This window comes from Myotis daubentonii, chromosome 20 (genome assembly GCF_963259705.1).
Source record: "Myotis daubentonii chromosome 20, mMyoDau2.1, whole genome shotgun sequence".
NCBI classification, from domain to species: Eukaryota; Metazoa; Chordata; class Mammalia; order Chiroptera; family Vespertilionidae; genus Myotis; species Myotis daubentonii.
The window spans coordinates 2,957,447-2,975,885 of NC_081859.1; the positions used below are offsets into that span (position 1 = coordinate 2,957,447).

At 48.5% G+C, this 18,439-nt stretch overlaps 1 protein-coding gene across 1 annotated transcript; it reads left to right on the forward strand.

Annotated features, from left to right (window-relative positions):
* The first annotated feature begins 163 nt into the window (after positions 1 to 163).
* FH (fumarate hydratase) lies at positions 164 to 17,038 on the forward strand. Its single transcript, XM_059677718.1, has 10 exons — positions 164 to 339; positions 2,028 to 2,162; positions 5,586 to 5,696; positions 7,499 to 7,675; positions 9,037 to 9,219; positions 9,509 to 9,674; positions 11,412 to 11,615; positions 13,266 to 13,393; positions 15,340 to 15,493; positions 16,838 to 17,038. Exons 1-10 carry the CDS (start codon positions 208 to 210, stop codon positions 16,978 to 16,980), a joined length of 1,533 nt encoding a protein of 510 aa, XP_059533701.1. The 5' UTR covers positions 164 to 207; the 3' UTR covers positions 16,981 to 17,038.
* Positions 17,039 to 18,439: the final 1,401 nt, after the last annotated feature.

Here is an 18,439-nt window from a genome sequence, read left to right on the forward strand (position 1 = left end):
AGGGCTTCAAACATCTGCTCGTCGAGGCAGTTCAGCCCGCCCTCTTTCTCTTTTATGGCCATTCAGGATTAGCCACGCCCCCACGCGATCGGTTTCCGGCTTCCGATTGGCTCAGAGCGGAGTCCGGGGGGCTGGGCGTGGAGTGACAGCCGGCTCGGGGGGCGTGGCCACGGCCGCTCAGAAGCTCTACCCGGGCGACCAGACACCATGTACCGCGCACTCCGGCTCCTCGCGCGCTCGCGTCGCCTCGCTCGAGTCCCCCCCTCGGCCTCCACCTCGGCTCCCGGCCTCGGCGGCGCGGCCTCCCTCCCGTTCCGGCCCCCGGTCGCCGCCAGAATGGTGAGCGCGGGCTCCCTCGCCCCGGCCTCCCCGCCGTGACCTTCAGCCCTCGGCCGGCGGCCCGGGCGCCCGCGGGCGGGTGGGGAGGATTCCCCGGGGGGATCCCCGCGGAGGCCGGCCCTGGGCTGCGTGCCCGCGCGCGGGGGTATCGGGGGGACGGTCTCCTCTGCTCCGGGCGCCTCCTCCAGGGCGAGGAGGGAGCCTGCACCCCGGTGAGCGCCGGAGCCGGGGGGCAGCTCCTGGCCCCTCTGGACGCCCCACGGCGGGCCGGGCCTCTGCGTTTTGGGGTGTCCCGCGTCGGCCGCTTCCTGCGGGTGCGGATGCCCCCACCCCCAGCCTGGGATGCCGCCTTCGGGACTGAGCCGGGTGGACGGGGTGTGGGGACCCGGCAGCCCCCGGCCCTGCCCGTCTAGGGGGCCTGGCTGGCTGGGCACTGATCTGAAATGGCCTGTTTGGTGCGCGAGGCTGCGGGTGGTTCCCCCACCGAGTTTTTGTGGGACCCCGACGCCCCACTTGTAGCCCAATCCGTCCTTTTTGTCCAGAGCGATCACTCAGGAGCGGAATGGCCCCAGGGTCCAGGGGTGGGACGCTGGCTTGCACAGGCCCCTCTGCTCCTTGGAGGGTCCCCTTCCGTCCGTGCGTGAAACACCCCTGGACACGTGTACGCGTTAGGAGACGTCTGGGTGGTCAAGGGCCGTCTAGGAGGAGCGGCCGTTCTGCACGGTCCACGGGGCCGCCCGTGTGCAGCCAGAGCTGTGAGTGCAAACCACGCGCTGCCACGCCAGGTTGGGGCGCACTTGGGCCCCGGTGTCAGGGTGCCTCCCTGTCCGCAGGGGAAAGGGTAATCCTTGCAGCTGCTCCGCACGAGTGCACCTGGGACCTGGGACCATGTTTGGCCGGGAGCGAGAGCTCGTTAAATACTGTAAATGCTTCCTTGTGGGGGGTTTCCGAGGCCAAGACATCTTCTGGCCCATAAAGGACAAAGTCAGGGTGCTTTGTGTACCCCCTGGAACTCCTGGGCTAATGAATAGTTCCAGTGCCTGCCTGTGCGTGGGAGGGGCCACGCTGTGCACCCAGGCTGGCTGCCTGCCCTAGCTCTATATTCCCAAAGGGTTTCTTCATTCTAAAAGGCTACAAACTGAGTAACTTTTAGACCATTTTGTAAAGTTCCTAGTAAAGTAAGCAGGACCCTAAGAACATTGGATTGGCCAAAGCTTGACCACTAATAGGCATGCTGCTGAATTGGAAGAGATTGTTTTTCCCTCAAAAGCTTTCTTGGTATTTATCATCTGTGTAGGGTGTGAATTCTGTAATGTCTGTAACATCCTATATCATAAAGTGCTAATATGCTAATTACACTGCATGGCGGAACGACCTTCCGGAACAGCCTTTCAGGACGACCTTCTGGAATGACCAGTGGGCACAGCCTGGAAGGCAGCTTGGGATGCGAGGGCTGAGCCCCCTGCACGAATTCGGTGCATCGGGCCTCTAGTCTATAATAATAAATTTGGGTGAGAACAGTTTCTCGAGGAAAGAGCTGAAGAGGAGTAGAATGAGAGTCACGATGGAATGTTTTGTCTCTATGGTACTGATGAAGGCTTCTTTCCCCTTACAGCTGATATGATGTTATTGCTTTGGATACCTGATTTATGTTCAAGCTGTAACAGTGTCTTATCTCCCAACTTTAGGCGAGCCAGAATTCCTTCCGGGTAGAATATGATACTTTTGGTGAACTCAAGGTCCCCAATGATAAGTATTATGGCGCCCAGACTGTGAGGTCGACAATGAACTTTAAGATCGGAGGTGTGACGGAGCGCATGCCAGTAAGTACACTCTTGGAGATGTTGGATTATTTTGGGTGAACTAGGCTTTGTGCAAACGAGTCACGTTATGCCACGAATAAAATTTTACAGAGTTAAAATGCTATTATTGGAGACCTTTGTGAGCAATACAGTATTTCTTTCATTAAACTGTCAAAGAACTTTTTAAATACTATTATTGGATTTTTATTTGATAGAACTAAGTGATTTGTCTTTTCATTTCCACTGAGATTATTTGGATTTTTACTAGGATTTTATAGTTTTTAAGCATTTTTAATTTCAATACTTAAGTTTTATTTATTTATTTTACTAATTAACACTGAGTTTTAAAAAAAACTGATTTAAAAGGGACTGAGTTTTCTATATTATACTTTCTATGTCTCTTGATGTCAGTTCCCAGAAAAGTCTACACCAGTGGTTCTCAAGCTTCCTAATGCCGCAACCCTTTAATACAGTTCCTCAGGTTGTGGTGACTCCCAACCATAAAATTATTTTCGTTGCTACTTCATAACTGTAATTTTGCCACAAGTTGAGAACTGCTGGTCCACACAAATACCTAAAACTATTTTTTACCATGTCTGACATCTGATGGATAATATATATGTATTTGTTCAGTGCCACATGAATGATTTAATGATTAGAACACTTTCTGTCGTGTTTCATTAAAGCTAAGGTGACATCAGTTAGAAGATGCGCCGACATGTACCACTAAGAAAAGGGCTGTCAGTTAAAGTTGGGACGTGTCATCGATTGTGAGGTGCACCTCGATTTCAGAAATGTTAAAGTGGAAAGAATTGATTACATATATCACATATCCGACTGAGACCAACCGGAGTATGAGCAATCGTCACTTCAGAGTGCAGGATGGTTTAACAGTGATGGCGAACCTTTTGAGCTCGGCGTGCCAGCATTTTGGAAAACCCTAACTTAACTCTGGTGCCGTGTCACATATAGAAATTTTTTGATATTTGCAACCATAGTAAAACAAAACTTATATTTTTGATATTTATTTTATATATTTAAATGCCATTTAACAAAGAAAAATCAACCAAAAAAATGAGTTCATAGGTTCGCCATCACTGGTTTAGTAGCTTAGAAGTAACCAGGGCTCACCCGATGAGATAATGTTTAACAGTTATCTTCTTTTTTTTTTTTTAAATATATTTTATTGATTTTTTACAGAGAGGAAGGGAGAGGGATAGAGAGTTAGAAACATCGATGAGAGAGAAGCATCGATCAGCTGCCTCCAGCACATCTCCCACTGGGGATGTGCCCGCAACCCAGGTACATGCTCTTGACCGGAATCGAACCTGGGACCCTTCAGTCCGCAGGCCGACGCTCTATCCACTGAGCCAAACCGGTTTCGGCAACAGTTATCTTCTAAATATACTTTTATTTCACAGCACTTTTAGCTTCCATAGGTTAGCTCATTCCTAAGCCTTCAAGACTGGATCTTGACAGGTTCCTACAACTTGACAATAGGCATCTAAATCTTCTGGAAGAAAATCTTTGCTATTGCCACCTGCAGCCAGCGTGGTGAGGGAGACAGACACAGGCTCAGATGACGTGTGTGGGTGACACGGGGCAGGCACGGATCCTAAAACATTCTCAGATAGTCAGCTCTTGGGATGAAAGAGGTCAGTCTTAGAGTTCAACTCCTGGGATTAAGGAGGTCGGTCCTAACCCGTGCTGACAGGAGTAAGCAGGGCTCATGTTTTGATTTGCTGGCTCTAGCCAGCGAGGCCTGGGGGTTGGAGGTGCAGGACTTGGTGTCAGCTGCTGCTGCTGCTGCTGCAGGAACAGGCCAGCTGTTCGGATTACGCGGCTGAGAACGATGGGCGCTGGGGTATCCATTTTTTCACATTTACCTTCATCTGGATTAACTTCCTGAACCTTATTAACTATGAAGCAGACTGTGTGCACTTGAGCTGAGCAGTATGATTAAACCTGACCCTTGGTACCTGAGGTCCGAAGGAAAACAATTTAAAATGATGATGAACTTCTAATGGGAGTACATTAAGGATAATGAGAGCCTTCTCTCCTCTCTCTGCAGTGACACATTTCACCGTTTTATTTTAATAGCAGCAGCACGCTGTGCTGACCCTTCCTCCCTGTGTGAGTCCACAAACACAGGGTCATCACCCCAGTCAGATGGCCAGAGTCCATTGGCATTCCCTTCCGACTTGGGCAATGGTTTAACCCACCAAACGCCTGTAGAAATTTAAACTCCCCTTTGTTTTCATCTTTTCAGCTTTTAAGTTTCTAATCCTGTGTGCCATTGTCTCCCTTCCAATTGGCTGAAACACTTCTAATGTTTTACTTTATTTTCTTAAGATTCAAAATAAGTATATTCTGTTTCTGTTTCCTTTTCTGTTTGCCCCTTGTCTATTCTCCTTGGCCTCGGTTTAATGTGCCTTATTCCTTAGTTTTTTGTTGTTTTTCCACTCATTCCCCTGAGGATTGTGAGTTGTAGGACTTTTTTGTATATTTTAGGTATTAACCCCTTACTAGATAGGTGATTTGCACGTATTCCTTTCCATTCGGTGGTTTGTCTTTTTATTTTGTCGATGATTTACTTTTCCTGGGAGGAAGCTTTTTAGTTTGATGTATTTCCACTTGTTTATTTTGCTTCTTGTTGCCTTTGCTTTTGGAGGTGTTTTCATTGAGAACTTTTATGGTTTCAGGCTTTACACTCAAATCTGAATCCACGTTGAGTTCATTTTTGTGTATGGTGTAATCTTTTGCATGTGGCTGTCCAGTTTTCCCAGGACCATTTTGCTACCTTTATTTTATTTGCCCTTTTTTTTCTTTTAAGAGGAGGAAAGGAAAAATGATAAGGTAGATTGGGATCCAGCAAGGGAAAATCATGGTGATTGCTGGTGATATGATTGCGCGCCATTTGTTTTTTTCATATCCTATATAATTAAAGCCTGATATGCTAAGTGTCCGACCGTCTGACCAGTTGCTATGACGTGCACTGACCACCTGGGGGCAGACACTCCGACCTGTAGGTTAGCTTGCTGCTGGGGTCCAGCTGATCGGGACTGGCGAGAGGGGCCAGACATGCCCTAGAGCCCTCCCGCAGTCCCTCCCTGGCCCTGATCGTGCACCAGTGGGGTCCCTCAGCCTGGCCTGTGCCCTCTCGCAATCCTGGACCCCTCGGGGGATGTTGGAGAGCTGGTTTCAGCCTGATCCCCGCAGGCCAGGCCAAGGGACCCACCAGTGCACGTATTCGTGCACCGGGCCTCTAGTATGAAATAAAGCACTTATATGTTATAATGTATTATAAAGATTAGGATGAATGGTACAGTGTATGTGTGTGAATATGTGTGTTTTTATGTACAACGCTTGCACCTGCATAAAATAATAATCTTAAATTTTCACACTAAAGTCACAAATCTGAGATATTTTTCTGATTAATTTTAGATCCCAGTTATTAAAGCTTTTGGCATCTTGAAGCGAGCCGCTGCTGAAGTAAACCAGGATTATGGTCTCGATCCAAAGATTGCAAGTGCAATCATGAAGGCCGCAGACGAGGTAGGAGGTGATGTGTGTTTTCCTAGCGGCCCCGAACCGTGTCACCCACTGGACGATGAGCTCTGGCGGGAGGACGGGGCACTGTGAATGTCTGAGTGAATGCATCTCAGGGCAGGTGGCAGCATATCGTTTGGGGAGGATATTAATTCGGTGCTTAATCTGTGGTGGCAAAATTTGTGCGTGATCGTATCCCTTCATTTTTGATTCTCTTGACGTTTCCTTTAATTTATATAGTTTAAAGGAAACTTTGAAGAGACACTGTTTAAATTTATATATTTTATTTCTTATTTTATATATACACAGTTCATTTTAAAACTTGTTGTCATTTGATAATCTGTATGGAGAAAGTAATTTCACTAACCCTCTAATAATATAATCTGAAGGAAGCAAAGATAACAGTTTGAAAACTATACATAATGTTGTTCATTGCAGTACCACTTACAATAACAAATTGGAAAGTATCCGACCATAACAGCTGATTAAATAAGTTATATGGTGATGCTGTAGAAAAAATTTTAAAGAATATCATAGAACAACCCTACCATATAAGAAGCAGTGGGGGGAAAGGTAACAAAGTATATGTGTTTTATGATCCTAATTTTGTTTAGAAAAAATGAACAGAAAACATGTGTTTTTTTAATATACATACATACATACTCCCATGGCTTGGAGTGGAACCTGGAAGGAGATGCCAATGCTAATAAACATTATTTCTGAGGGCCAGAACTGTGATGGCTAACATACGTTTCTTAGTTCTCAATATTTTCTATCCTGGTCTCCTATTATTTTTATAAAAACTCGGAAAAAAAGTTTTAAAGTGAACCAATTGTTTAAGGTCAAATAGATTTCTAAAGTGCATGTTGACTTTTTTAAAATTTATCTTTGTTGTTGAAAGTATTACAGATGTCCCCTTTCTCCCCCTTCGACTCCCCCACCTCGCTCCTGCCCCCCCCTCCCCAAGCTAAAACCATTCCCGAAGATGAGGTTAAGCACCCACTGTCTTAGAAAGCATGCAGGCCCCAAACTGGCACATTAACTGAAGGTATAAAACTATGACGAAAATAGGGACAGATCTGGACTGTGTCTCTGTGCTTGGCAGTTGCTACTCATTGGACGTCTGTGCGCTCACGTAGCTATTAGTGTACTCACTCCAAGTCACCAGGTCGTTGTGCTGACCCCACCGTCCGTCTGTGGGACGTCCCGCTTGCACCTGCACTGAACGCATCTGAACACTGAACCCTTCGCAGCCTGAGCAGGTGGCCCATCTGCCTGTTAGTTGGGGAGGCAGCTAGAGACATAGAAGAAAGAAGCCTTTGCTTCAGTTTAGTTGGTTCACAATAGTTCATCTTTCACTTTATTTACTTATTTATTTTTATTTTTTAAAATATATTTTTATTGATTTCAGAGAGAAAGGGAGAGGAAGAGAGAGAGATAGAAGCATCAGTGATGAGAGAGAATCATAGATTGGCTGCCTCCTGCACACCCCCTACTGGGGATCAAGCCCGAAACCCGGGCATGCACCCTTGACCGGAATGGAACCTGGTACCCTTCAGTCCACAGGCCGACGTTCTGTCCACTGAGCCAAACCGGCCAGGGCTCATCTTTCACTTTTTAAAGTAACCGTGGTTGGACAGCCACGAGCTGTGTGGTCCCATTGGCAAGTCACCTCGCATAGGATCAAGTGAGCATCTTTACTCTAGCACTGCACACGCTGCCACCTTACTCCTAGCTGAGCACAGTGGCTCAGTGAGTATCGCCGTTCTCACTGTAAGCAGTCCCTTCTGTGACCTTCTGCTCTGCAGGTAGCCGAAGGGAAGTTGAATGACCACTTCCCCCTCGTGGTGTGGCAGACTGGGTCCGGGACCCAGACGAACATGAATGTAAATGAGGTCATTAGCAACAGAGCCATCGAGATGCTGGGAGGCGAGCTCGGCAGCAAGAAACCCGTGCACCCCAATGACCACGTCAATAAGAGCCAGGTCAGTATTTCCTCGCGTCTTTTCTGTGTTGGAAACGGAAAAGGGCACCTGAGATTCGTCCTGTCAAGCAGGTGCTGGCTTTTGGACAAGGAGGTTCATCTGCTTACATTCTCTAATGGAAAGGACTTCTGAGATGTTCTTATGGCTTTCAGGAATCTCGGGTCAAATGTCTTAAACTTCATAAAATCACTGTTAGGGGAATAATTATTTAGGACAGCTGAATTTAGTATATATGTATGTTTTTATTATTTTGGTTTATATTTTACACTCTTTATTTTGAAATAATTTAAACTTATAAAAATTGCAAAGGTCCTTCAAAGAGTTTCTGTATACCCTCTCCCAGCTTCCCTTACTTTTAAGCATTTTGTGTAAACCTGCTACACTTACCACTCTCAAAGATAAACATTGCTCTCTACACACTGCATTAGGATTGCTCTAGTTTTCGGCCGATGTCCTTTGTGTCTGCAGGATTCATCATATCCCCTTAGTCTCCTCCACTTAATAGCCACATGTCTTCTGTCACTTTTCACAGTAGTTAGTGGGCAGGCACTTTGTCCTTTAAAACACCCGCTGATTTACTTTCTCGCACTAAGAAATGCTCCTGGTTCGTCATGTATTGTCCCTGCCCCAGCCCCGCAAGCACCCATTCTCCCAGGGAACTGCAGTCCTAAATATTTTGTCAAGTCACATGATTTCTTAGACAGCTTGGCTTTCCTATTTTGTTATTTGGTTAATCCTCACCCGAGGATATTTTTCCATTGATTTTTAGAGAGAGTGGAAGAGAGAGGGAGAGACAGAGAGAAACATCAATGTGAGAGAAACACATCTATTGGTTGCCTCCCGCGTGCACCCCAACTGGGACCGGGAATTGAGCCTGCAACTGAGGTACGTGCCCTTGAGTGGAATCGAACCCAGGACCCTTCCGTTCCCTGGCCGATGCTTTATCCACTGAGCCAGCCTGGCGAGGGCGATGGCTTTCCTGTTTTTTAAGTGGTGCCCTACCTCAGAAGTCTCCTGAGGTTTCACTGATGCCGAAATGTTTATGAGAGGCTGTACGCACCGTGTGGCCGTCAGGTATCATCGCCATCCTCACGTCACTGAGAACGGGACGCCTCTATCCCGTGCTGACCTTTATCGACAGGCAGGTGTGCTGATGGATGAGGTCCCCATTGCAGGTGGGATTGGCACAGTCCATGCAGGGAAGCAGGCTGCTGCTCCTTTGACCCTCAGCGACCTTAGACTTGGCCTTGGGCACTAACCCTTTCCGAGTTTCGAGCAGCCATTTAGGGAGGTTTTTACTCCAGTTCGGTGCTGTTGCCTCTGCTCTAACCGTCGGCCTGTCTTTGGAAAACCGCCCACAGAGCTCCAACGACACCTTCCCCACCGCCATGCACATCGCCGCCGCCGTGGAGGTCCACGAGGTGCTGCTGCCGGGGCTGCAGAAGCTGCACGACGCGCTCGAGGCCAAGTCCAAAGACTTCGCCCAGATCATCAAAATCGGGCGGACCCACACCCAGGACGCCGTCCCGCTCACGCTTGGGCAGGTAGAGGGGTGCGCTTAGGTTTGATTCACGTTAGGGGGCGGGGCCCATGGCCAGCGACTCCTCCCCAAGTGACACTGGTCTCAGGGGCCAGGTGTGTAACGGTTCAGAGACAGGCTGTTCTGCATTCACCGGTCAGCAGTGGTTCTTAGTTTTCTTTTTTTAAAAAGACCTTTATTGTTGGAAGTATTACGTGGCCCCTTTTTCCCCCACTTCTATTTCGTGCAGTTAGAGGAACGTTTACGTCATTAGGAAATTATATATTCTCACCGTAGCGTCCTTCTCTTTTCAGGAGTTCAGTGGTTACGTTCAGCAGCTGAAATACGCCATGACGAGGATAAAGGCTGCCATGCCCCGGATCTACGAGCTCGCGGCCGGGGGCACTGCCGTGGGGACCGGGCTGAACACGAGAATTGGCTTTGCCGAGAAGGTGGCTGCGAAGGTGGCCGCGCTCACAGGTTGGGAGATGTGACTTCTAGTCCTTTCCTTCTGCTGGTCGGTGTATGTCCCGGGTGTTCTAAGGCCAGTGAGGTCTCTCTCTGTTGTCTTCATTCAAGCCAGCCACACGCCAGGTCCCCTGACCAAACGGCCTCTGGCTCTGCTCCGGGCGCTCAGCTCAGCCCGGCCATCTCGGCCACCTCTTGGCCACCTCTCGGCTTCAGTGCCCTGGGCCGCACTGCCTCCAGGAGTTGTCACCGGCCTTCTGGTCTGATGGCCTGGAAGATACTCTACCCAGGCAGGGAGGGGTGCTGTATGGTGGGGGCTGTGACTGACGTCGCTCCTTGCCTGGGCATGGGCAGACCAGACTGGGGCTGGCAGCATTGTGCGTTCGGGAACATCTGCGCTCCCCTAGTTCCCTGTCAGAGTGCGCCCCTTCTTTGGTTCCACAGATGAGCACAGCCACTGGGTGCGGTTACCAGGCGCTGTAGGTATGAACCCAGTCGGCCAAAATCTGTGCTGGTGTCGCCAGCTCCTTCCCCCTCCGTCACAGTCAGATTTCTGGTGGCTGAGCCCTGCAGAGTCCCCTGCAGTCCCATGGTGGGAGGTCAGAGTGGAGGCTCCAGCAGAGCAACCTGCAGTGCTGGGGGGTGGGGGGTAGTTGTCCTCCTGCTGGAGGAACCAGAGGCTCATGGGAGATCACCGTGTGGCCACTCCTCTCACCCTAATGCAGCCTGTCCTCTGGTGCAGGGGTGTGTCAGCCTCACCCTCGTCCCAGCATCCACCAGGGTGTCTTGTGCTTGAACAGTTAGCTGCTCTGTTCTGCTGAGGGTGAGCAGAGTCACGGACAGCCTGTCCCTCTTGGTGACATCACTCCAGCACGCAGTGAAAATCCACCAGTGCCAGCTTCGTTACTCTTAAGAGGTGTTTCAAATACTTATTTTGAAAACAGGCAGAATCAACTGTTGGTGGAGAGATTCATTTGCATGATAAATATGTTGTACAGATGGACAGACTTGATTTTTCCTGTGGCATATGCTGTGATAATCCTCTGAACTAAGGCCCTTTCGAATTCTGTCTTCTCTTAGTAGAGCACTATACTCTCCATAATGGTAACTAGTATTGGAGCCAGGTTATCATGTCCAGAAAATTCTTATTAAGATGCAGGTGTTAGCAGAGGAGTAGGGTAGAGATCATTGGACAATGCTTATGATGGCTTAGTAGCAGACGTTTGTTTTTTAACCAAGAAGAACTGCATTATAATACATAGATCTTCAAAATTTTGAACACAGGACAGACCGACTGAGATGGTCCCATTCATTTTGGCTCTCTTGTTTCTCCGGGGATCGGTGGGCCCTGGTGGGAGAAGAGAACAGAACAGCCTGAGGTGGAGGAAGACTGTCCTAGGAAAGGAGCGTGGACTGAGCAGAGTGACTTTTGCCTCCTTCTCACCTTCCCTCGAGTAGTCAGGCATCACACGTTTGCAGCGGGTGGAGTTTTCTCTTCATGATGCTTCTCGTACTTGTTTTCTCCTCATTTAAATGTGCTGGAATCATTGATTCCACTCCTTCAGGACCTTTTGAAGATATGTAGACAAAACTCTAGTCTTAAGATACACTTGTTTATTTTTCCGAAGTGAAGTTTTTCTGTTGTTTCTGGTTTTCATGTGCTGGATGTTCTGTTCAACTTGCTGACCTTAGGAAATCACGCCCTTTCGCCTGCTGACTCACGGGGGCTGTCACCCCCTCTCCCTCCAGGCCTGCCTTTTGTCACAGCCCCGAACAAGTTCGAGGCCCTGGCGGCCCACGACGCGCTGGTGGAGCTCAGCGGCGCCATGAACACGACCGCGTGCAGCCTGATGAAGATCGCCAACGACATCCGGTTCCTGGGCTCCGGGCCCCGCTCCGGCCTCGGGGAGCTGATCCTGCCGGAGAACGAGCCGGGCAGCAGCATCATGCCAGGTACCTGCCCCGCCCGGAGCGCCAGCGCTGGTCCTCGCAGAACCGGCCATCCCCGTCCTCAGAGCCTGTCCCCTCTGGTGAGGGATCCCAGGATCTCACAGATGGACGGGGGTGTGGGTGGCACCCTTGTTTCAGATGGTCGTTGGGGCCACCTGTGATCAGGACTCCAGGGGCCTCAGTCCATCGTGTAGGAGAAAAGCATTTTAGGGAGGAGCATGCATACTGGTTCCCACACTGGAGGATGCGTCATAGTTCTGCCTTCCGCAGTCCAGAGCCAGGAGGGTTAGCACAGGCAGGAGAGGGATCCGCATGGGTTGGAGAAAAGGGATGTGCCAGACGCCTCCTTCCGTTTCTTGCTTTGGGGAAGTCATTTGACAGAAGCACACGCTGTTCATGGAAACCAGCGGAGAGGCGCGGCAGGACCGTCAGGTGGCCGTAGCTGGAGCACAGGGACATTTACGAGTGACTCGTGAGCGGACCTGGGGCTGGAGGAATAGCTGGTGGCAAGCTGACTGCTGAATGGAGGTGAAGGTAGAGCGTGTGTGCTGACCCCAGGAGCAGGTAACGGAGTTGAGGTAGCACCACGTCAGGTGACAGGATCAGATCCGGAAAGGCCTCTGTAGGTTGGACTAAAGCCGACAAAGTGACTTTTTTTTTTTTTTAATATATTTTATTGATTTTTTACAGAGAGGAAGGGAGAGAGATAGAGAGTTAGAAACATCAATGAGAGAGAAACATCGATCAGCTGCCTCCTGCACATCTCCCACTGGGGATGTGCCCACAACCCAGGTACATGCCCTTGACCGGAATCGAACCTGGGACCCTTCAGTCTGCAGGCCGATGCTCTATCCACTGAGCAAAACCGGTTTCGGCGACAAAGTGACTTTTGATGGTGAACAAGAAAGACCCAACTGCAGATTCTTTTTAACTCTGCAAGCACAGGGTGAGAAGAGATCTGACTTCAGAGTATTTCATGCTGAAAAATGACATGAGTTCAGCTGATTGCCAATTCAAGGCAATTGCCTCAAAAAGAGAAATGCAGAGTTACAGCGAAGTCTTCCCAGTGCGTTGCTTTATATCCATTAGAGGGGTCTGGGATCCGTGTTCACACGTGAGCTTGTCAGAGGAGGAGGGTTCTGGAGAGTCATGTGATGAATAGGAAAATTCCAGGTGAGTGTCACCATCCTCTGAGCAGCCCCTGCGTGTGGTGAAGTCCCGCTTGTATACGTGTTCCCATGGCAGCCTGCGCTGCTCCGTCTCTCTTGTCATTACCAGCCAGCGCGCTCTCCCTAGCCTCCAGTTCTGTGATGGTGCGTAGCACCTTTCTTACTCACCATTGTGTATTCAGTGCCTGGATCTGCAAACGTTCTAGAATGAATGGGAGCCATGCAGATGGAGAGAAATGTATTCAACTGTGTTTAACTCATTACTCATTAGCCATTGAATGGTTCAGTGTGGCTACCCACCTTCCTTTCTCTGGTTGGTTGGTTTCCTTAAATCGGCACTGATGGTGGGGCCTTGCTGTGTTACATGTCCTGCATTTAATGAAGTTAGACTCCCTTCCGGTTTGGATTATTTGACTAACCCTAACCTTCACGGGCTCGAAGCCGTGCGTGTGTCTGACCGGAGCCCCCGGCGGTTTTCTTGAAGGCAAGGTGAACCCGACGCAGTGCGAAGCCATGACCATGGTGGCCGCCCAGGTCATGGGCAATCACGTCGCTGTGACCGTTGGGGGCAGCAATGGACACTTTGAATTGAACGTTTTCAAGCCAATGATGGTAAGTGAGCTGTGCATTAGGGTGTGGACTGAGGGCTAACTGTCTTGGTTTTTCTTTCATGAGGTTTTCTAGATCTCACAGCAGGTAGCTGATGATCTGATCAGCAGTTGGAAGTCAAGTATGTATGCCCATTGGAGGGTTGATCCTGGATGTTCAGTGAGGAGACTTTTAGCTTAAGGCATTCGATGGTTTGCTTTTTAATAGAAAAGCTCTAGAAGGTAGGGCACAGTTTTCTTCCTTGTCCCTCACCAGGGAGGGACTAGCGGCCAGAAATCAGAAGCCTCCTCAGTTTAAACAGCCCTGCTCAGTCCTGGCTCCTCGCACTGCTGCTTCCTTCTTCCCTTTCTGTCTTTAAAGGAGCGAGGACCCTCGAGGCCCCTCCCGCCACACTCCCTCCTGGCGCTTGATTGTTCTCGCAGTCACTGTACCTCCACGGCTCTTCGCCCACACCTCCCTGACTCTTCCTCCTGCACCACCTTCGCCCTGGTCTCTGCAGCATTTCCTCTCCCTTTCCTTCCCCTCTCAGTCTCCCTCTCACTGGCCTCACCTCTTCCGCATGCTTTGCAAACATCATCCTGTCCCCTAACACTTCTTCCTCTTTATGAAGCTGGAACAGGATGGCATCATCTCTCCATTCCCCGGCTGCAGATAATGCATCCTCTGAGGCCTTTATTTGTGTAAAATGCTGTGTCTACAGTCTTGTGCAAAGTCTGCTTTTAATTTGATAAGAATGCACAAATGACAACATTACTTTTGCCCATGCCGTGTGCTCATCACGTACTTACTGTGTCCTGCCTGTTTAGCTTAAGTCAGTGGTTCTCAACCTTCCTCATGCCGCGACCCTTTCATACAGTTCCTCATGTTGTGGTGACCCCAATTTTATTGTTACAAGTTGAACATAATGATAGCATAGTGATTAATCACAAAAACAATACGTAATTATATATGTGTTTTCCGATGGTCTTAGGCGACCCCTGTGAAAGGGTCGTTCGACCCCCAAAGGGGTTGCGACCCACAGGTTGAGAACCGCTGTTCCAGGGGAATCGGAAGGAGACGGCCCATAGTTTGTTTTCAGGTCACTTTGCAAACAGTAGGCCCCCGGGCCTGGCGGATACAGCCGGGCAGTGATGAATGCTCATCTCTGTTTTTCTTTTAAACAAGACCCCTTTTGTCTCTAGTAGAAAATAAGTCAAGAAAATCAACACTTGCTCTATCATACTCATTATCGCCAAGTGAATGAATCCTGAAGTTCTGTGACTTCTACTGGAGTCCATTGTTGAGAGCATAATTTTCAGACCCTGGGGTTTTAGACCAAAGGAAATTAGGACCAAAAGAAATTAGGACCTGGATACATATCCTAATACATGTTGGGATGTTACCAGAAAGAAAGAAAATGCTGAAACAAACAAATTGATTTTATACTGTTTTTATATGTTGTATGAAAGGTTATTTGAAAGTGACTCTGGAATATTTGTTTCGCTAACCATAAAAACACGTGTGATCGTTAAGAGCTGGATGCCCTGACTTCCCTGATTTCCTCGAACACGTGCTGAACTCTGACCTCTGCTTCTCTGCTCCCTCTGCAGGGAGGAGCCCCCTCCCCGCCCCCCCCTCGGCTCTGTGCGGTCTCCCCCAATGAGACTTCAGTCCTGCAACTGGAATTCATTCCCCTTCTCTGAGCCCTACCATTCTATACCCATGCTTCATAATACCACAGGCTAGCTTGTATTGTAGTTATTTGCATTTGTTACTTATTCCTCTTCTAGATTTCTGTGCCCTCAAATGTTTACTTCTTTCCTATTGATTGTCCTGGGGATGGTGCCTTAAAGGTTGGAGGGGTGCTCACGTCTGTGTACTGAATTCCGTGTTCTCTTATGAACCGGTAGATAATGCTATGTTGTCGGACGAGCATAGCGAGGCTCACAAAGTCTCTCTCCCTCTCGTAGATTAAAAACGTGCTGCACTCGGCCAGGCTGCTGGGGGACGCGGCCGTGTCTTTCACAGAAAACTGTGTGGTGGGAATCCAGGCCAACAAAGACAGGATCGCCAAGCTGATGAGCGAGTCCCTGATGCTGGTGACTGCTCTTAACCCTCACATAGGTAAGGCGACGGAGGCAGAGGCCATTTTGAGTTCCGAATTAGAGCTAAAACGATTGAAAATGCTCAGAGACAGCAGGTTCCTTTCGGACATTGTTTAGGTCGAATCTTCTAGAATATTTGAGTGTGTGTTGTAAGACACTCGATATGACCTGTGGTATCAGTCTTTCAAAAAATTGATTGATGATTATTCCTTTTATTTGAAAATGTGGTCAGTTCAGAAGGAGCAGTTAGTTAAACGGAGTTCCGTCTCAGTGGAACCAGGCGCACTGCGTTCTAGGCGCTGGCAGGAGCCTCTCCACCAGGTGGCGCTGGCGACCAGCAAAGGGAGCGAATCCCTTTTCTACCTTCTCCACCTGCTGGCCTGCGCGTTGGCTTTGTTCGGTTAAAAAAGAGGAAGTTACCAGTAGAAGGAACAGGGTTATTCGTTGCTTTATTTTGTCTAGAACCATGGCTTTGGTGTTGCAAGCCTTTTCTAGAATTGTGAATACTTCATTATGTAGATTCAGGCTGTAGACCTGGGTTGCAGGCTGAGCACAGGGATCCCCATCCAACCCCCTGCTGGCCCCATGGGCTCTGGGGGTCTGATTACATGATGACGCGTCAGCCCCCGTCCCACCCTCCCCTGCTGCGCTGAGTTTCTGTCAGAGCAGGTTCGGATGCAGCCGTCGGGCATGTACGCCCACTGCTCGCCGACACCCTTCTAGAACCCTGACCACCCAGGGCTGGTTTGACATCTTGGTGTCGCATCCAGCTTTCATTTCAGCCTTAGAGAGTTAGAGCCCATCTGCCTGCCCAGGTGGCTCTGGGCCCAATCGGATGGCCACTCTTCGGTGCACTGTTGAGACCACAGTGCGGTCCCCCCAGCGCCTAGCTGGTCCCCCCCAGTGCCCTGGCTGGTCGCCCACAGCGCCTGGTGGGCCCTGCAGCGCCTGGCCGTGCGGTGCTGCAGCACTGAGCCCGCTGATGCTGTTACAGATACTTTTTCTGGTTAAGCATGTTTGAAACCACATTCTACTCCTCAGATGTACACTTTTATGTCTTACTGCTATATTGCATTTTTGTTTTTCCCCTTCGTAAAACATCTGAGGGAGTGGGCAATTTCAAGTTAGGAACAAAAATATTGTAGAAAGTGAGTATGCTTACGTCTGCATTACATAGGAAAAGTAAAGATTTTATTCTATATAAGAAATGACAACTATTAGGATAATCACTGTTAAATATTCTTAAGATGAAAAAATATTACTCAAGAGCACGGTAGCACCAATGTCTAGTAAGTGATGATGGCCTTTTGCTTTAGAAAGCCACCCTCACTTCCTTCTCTGTCGCCTTTCTGCTTTTCTTCAGGGTATGACAAGGCAGCAAAGATTGCCAAGACCGCACACAAAAATGGGTCCACCCTGAAGGCCACCGCCATTGAACTTGGCTACCTCACAGCCGAGCAGTTCGATGAGTGGGTGAAGCCCAAGGACATGCTGGGCCCCAAGTGACCGGAGTGAATTTATAATAAAATCTGCCGCGTACACACAAAACAGCCTCCTTATGTTTTTAAACAAAACTGGGCAAGTGTGGACGGAAGCTGCTATTGAACTTGACCCCAGCGGAGCAGTTTGGACCGTTTATAAAACCCAGGACATGCAAAGTCCAAAATGAATTAAAAAGCGAATAAAACAATTGTATAAAATATGAAAGAAAATAGACTCTTTTATGTGAACTGACGTGTATTGTAGTTGGATCTGATTTTGTGTGTTTATCACTCGTATGTTTTTTAAGAGAAGTCTTTCATCCGAACACTGTTGTGTGTACCAGCCACCAAGAAGGGCATTCGTGGACAATAATTGGGTTAATCGAGGGTATGGACCCCAGAAGAAACTGTGTCTTTTAACAAGAAAATCGCGGTTGGTGAATGTTGGGGTTTTTCTGAGTAACCCCGATCATCCTTTAGGTAATTATCATTTGCTCTGTATTATGGCACACTTGTTTGGATTTGTGGCTTTTATGAGTGAACAAAGTTATTTTATCGTCCTTATTTTTAGGAAGAGATTCACAGCATGGCAATACTTCAAATGCCAGTGATGTCAAAATTCTTGAATATTTTCCTTTTCTGGTGCCTGATGAGTCATTGGACTATCATTCTGTCCCCAAAACATTCTGGTGGCACCAGTCTTAGTCACAAAACCTTACTGTGGCGGCGGGCGGGGAGCAGGGAATGGGAAGATATCGACACACTAGGAAGAAGCTGGCTTAATCTTCACGTTGAATTATTACCCACAGTTTAAACGCAAATTTATTTTAAAGTAGATTTCCAAATCTAGCAAAGCTTAGCTGCCCTGTTATCGTGCTATCCCCAGATGCATAAAAATACCTCAGCTGTCAGGGGCCTGCCATTTAGACGGTATGGCTTTACAATTCAATTTTCTTTTCAGCGGCATGATGAATGGGGATCGGGCAGATTATCCTACAGGACGGCTAAGTCCACTCATTGAATGTAAGCCTTGATAGGCATTTATACAACAGACCCACAGGGCTGGAAAACATCGAAAGCTTACCTGGAGCCGTCCCTTATTGAAATAGGAAACTCACAGGAACTAAGCTTTCCTGGGAAGGAGATAGACACTAAACGGTGGTTGACTAGTCAGTCATTTGCATTAGTTGAGCATTGCAAACCGTTGAAAAGTCTAAACAGAAGATCTAGTTTTCAAACAAGATAAATAGCTCCAATAGTTCTCTGAGAATTAAAAGACAGAGTTTCCCACTCAGCCGGCATGGCTCAGTGATTGAGCATCAACCAGGAGGTCACAGTTCGATTCCCAGTCAGGACACAAGCCAGGTTTCGGGCTCGATCCCTAGTGTGGGGTGTGCAGGAGGCAATCGATAAATGATTCTCTCTCATCATTGATGATTCTATCTCTCCCTCTCCCTTCCTCTCTGAAATAAATTTAAAAAACC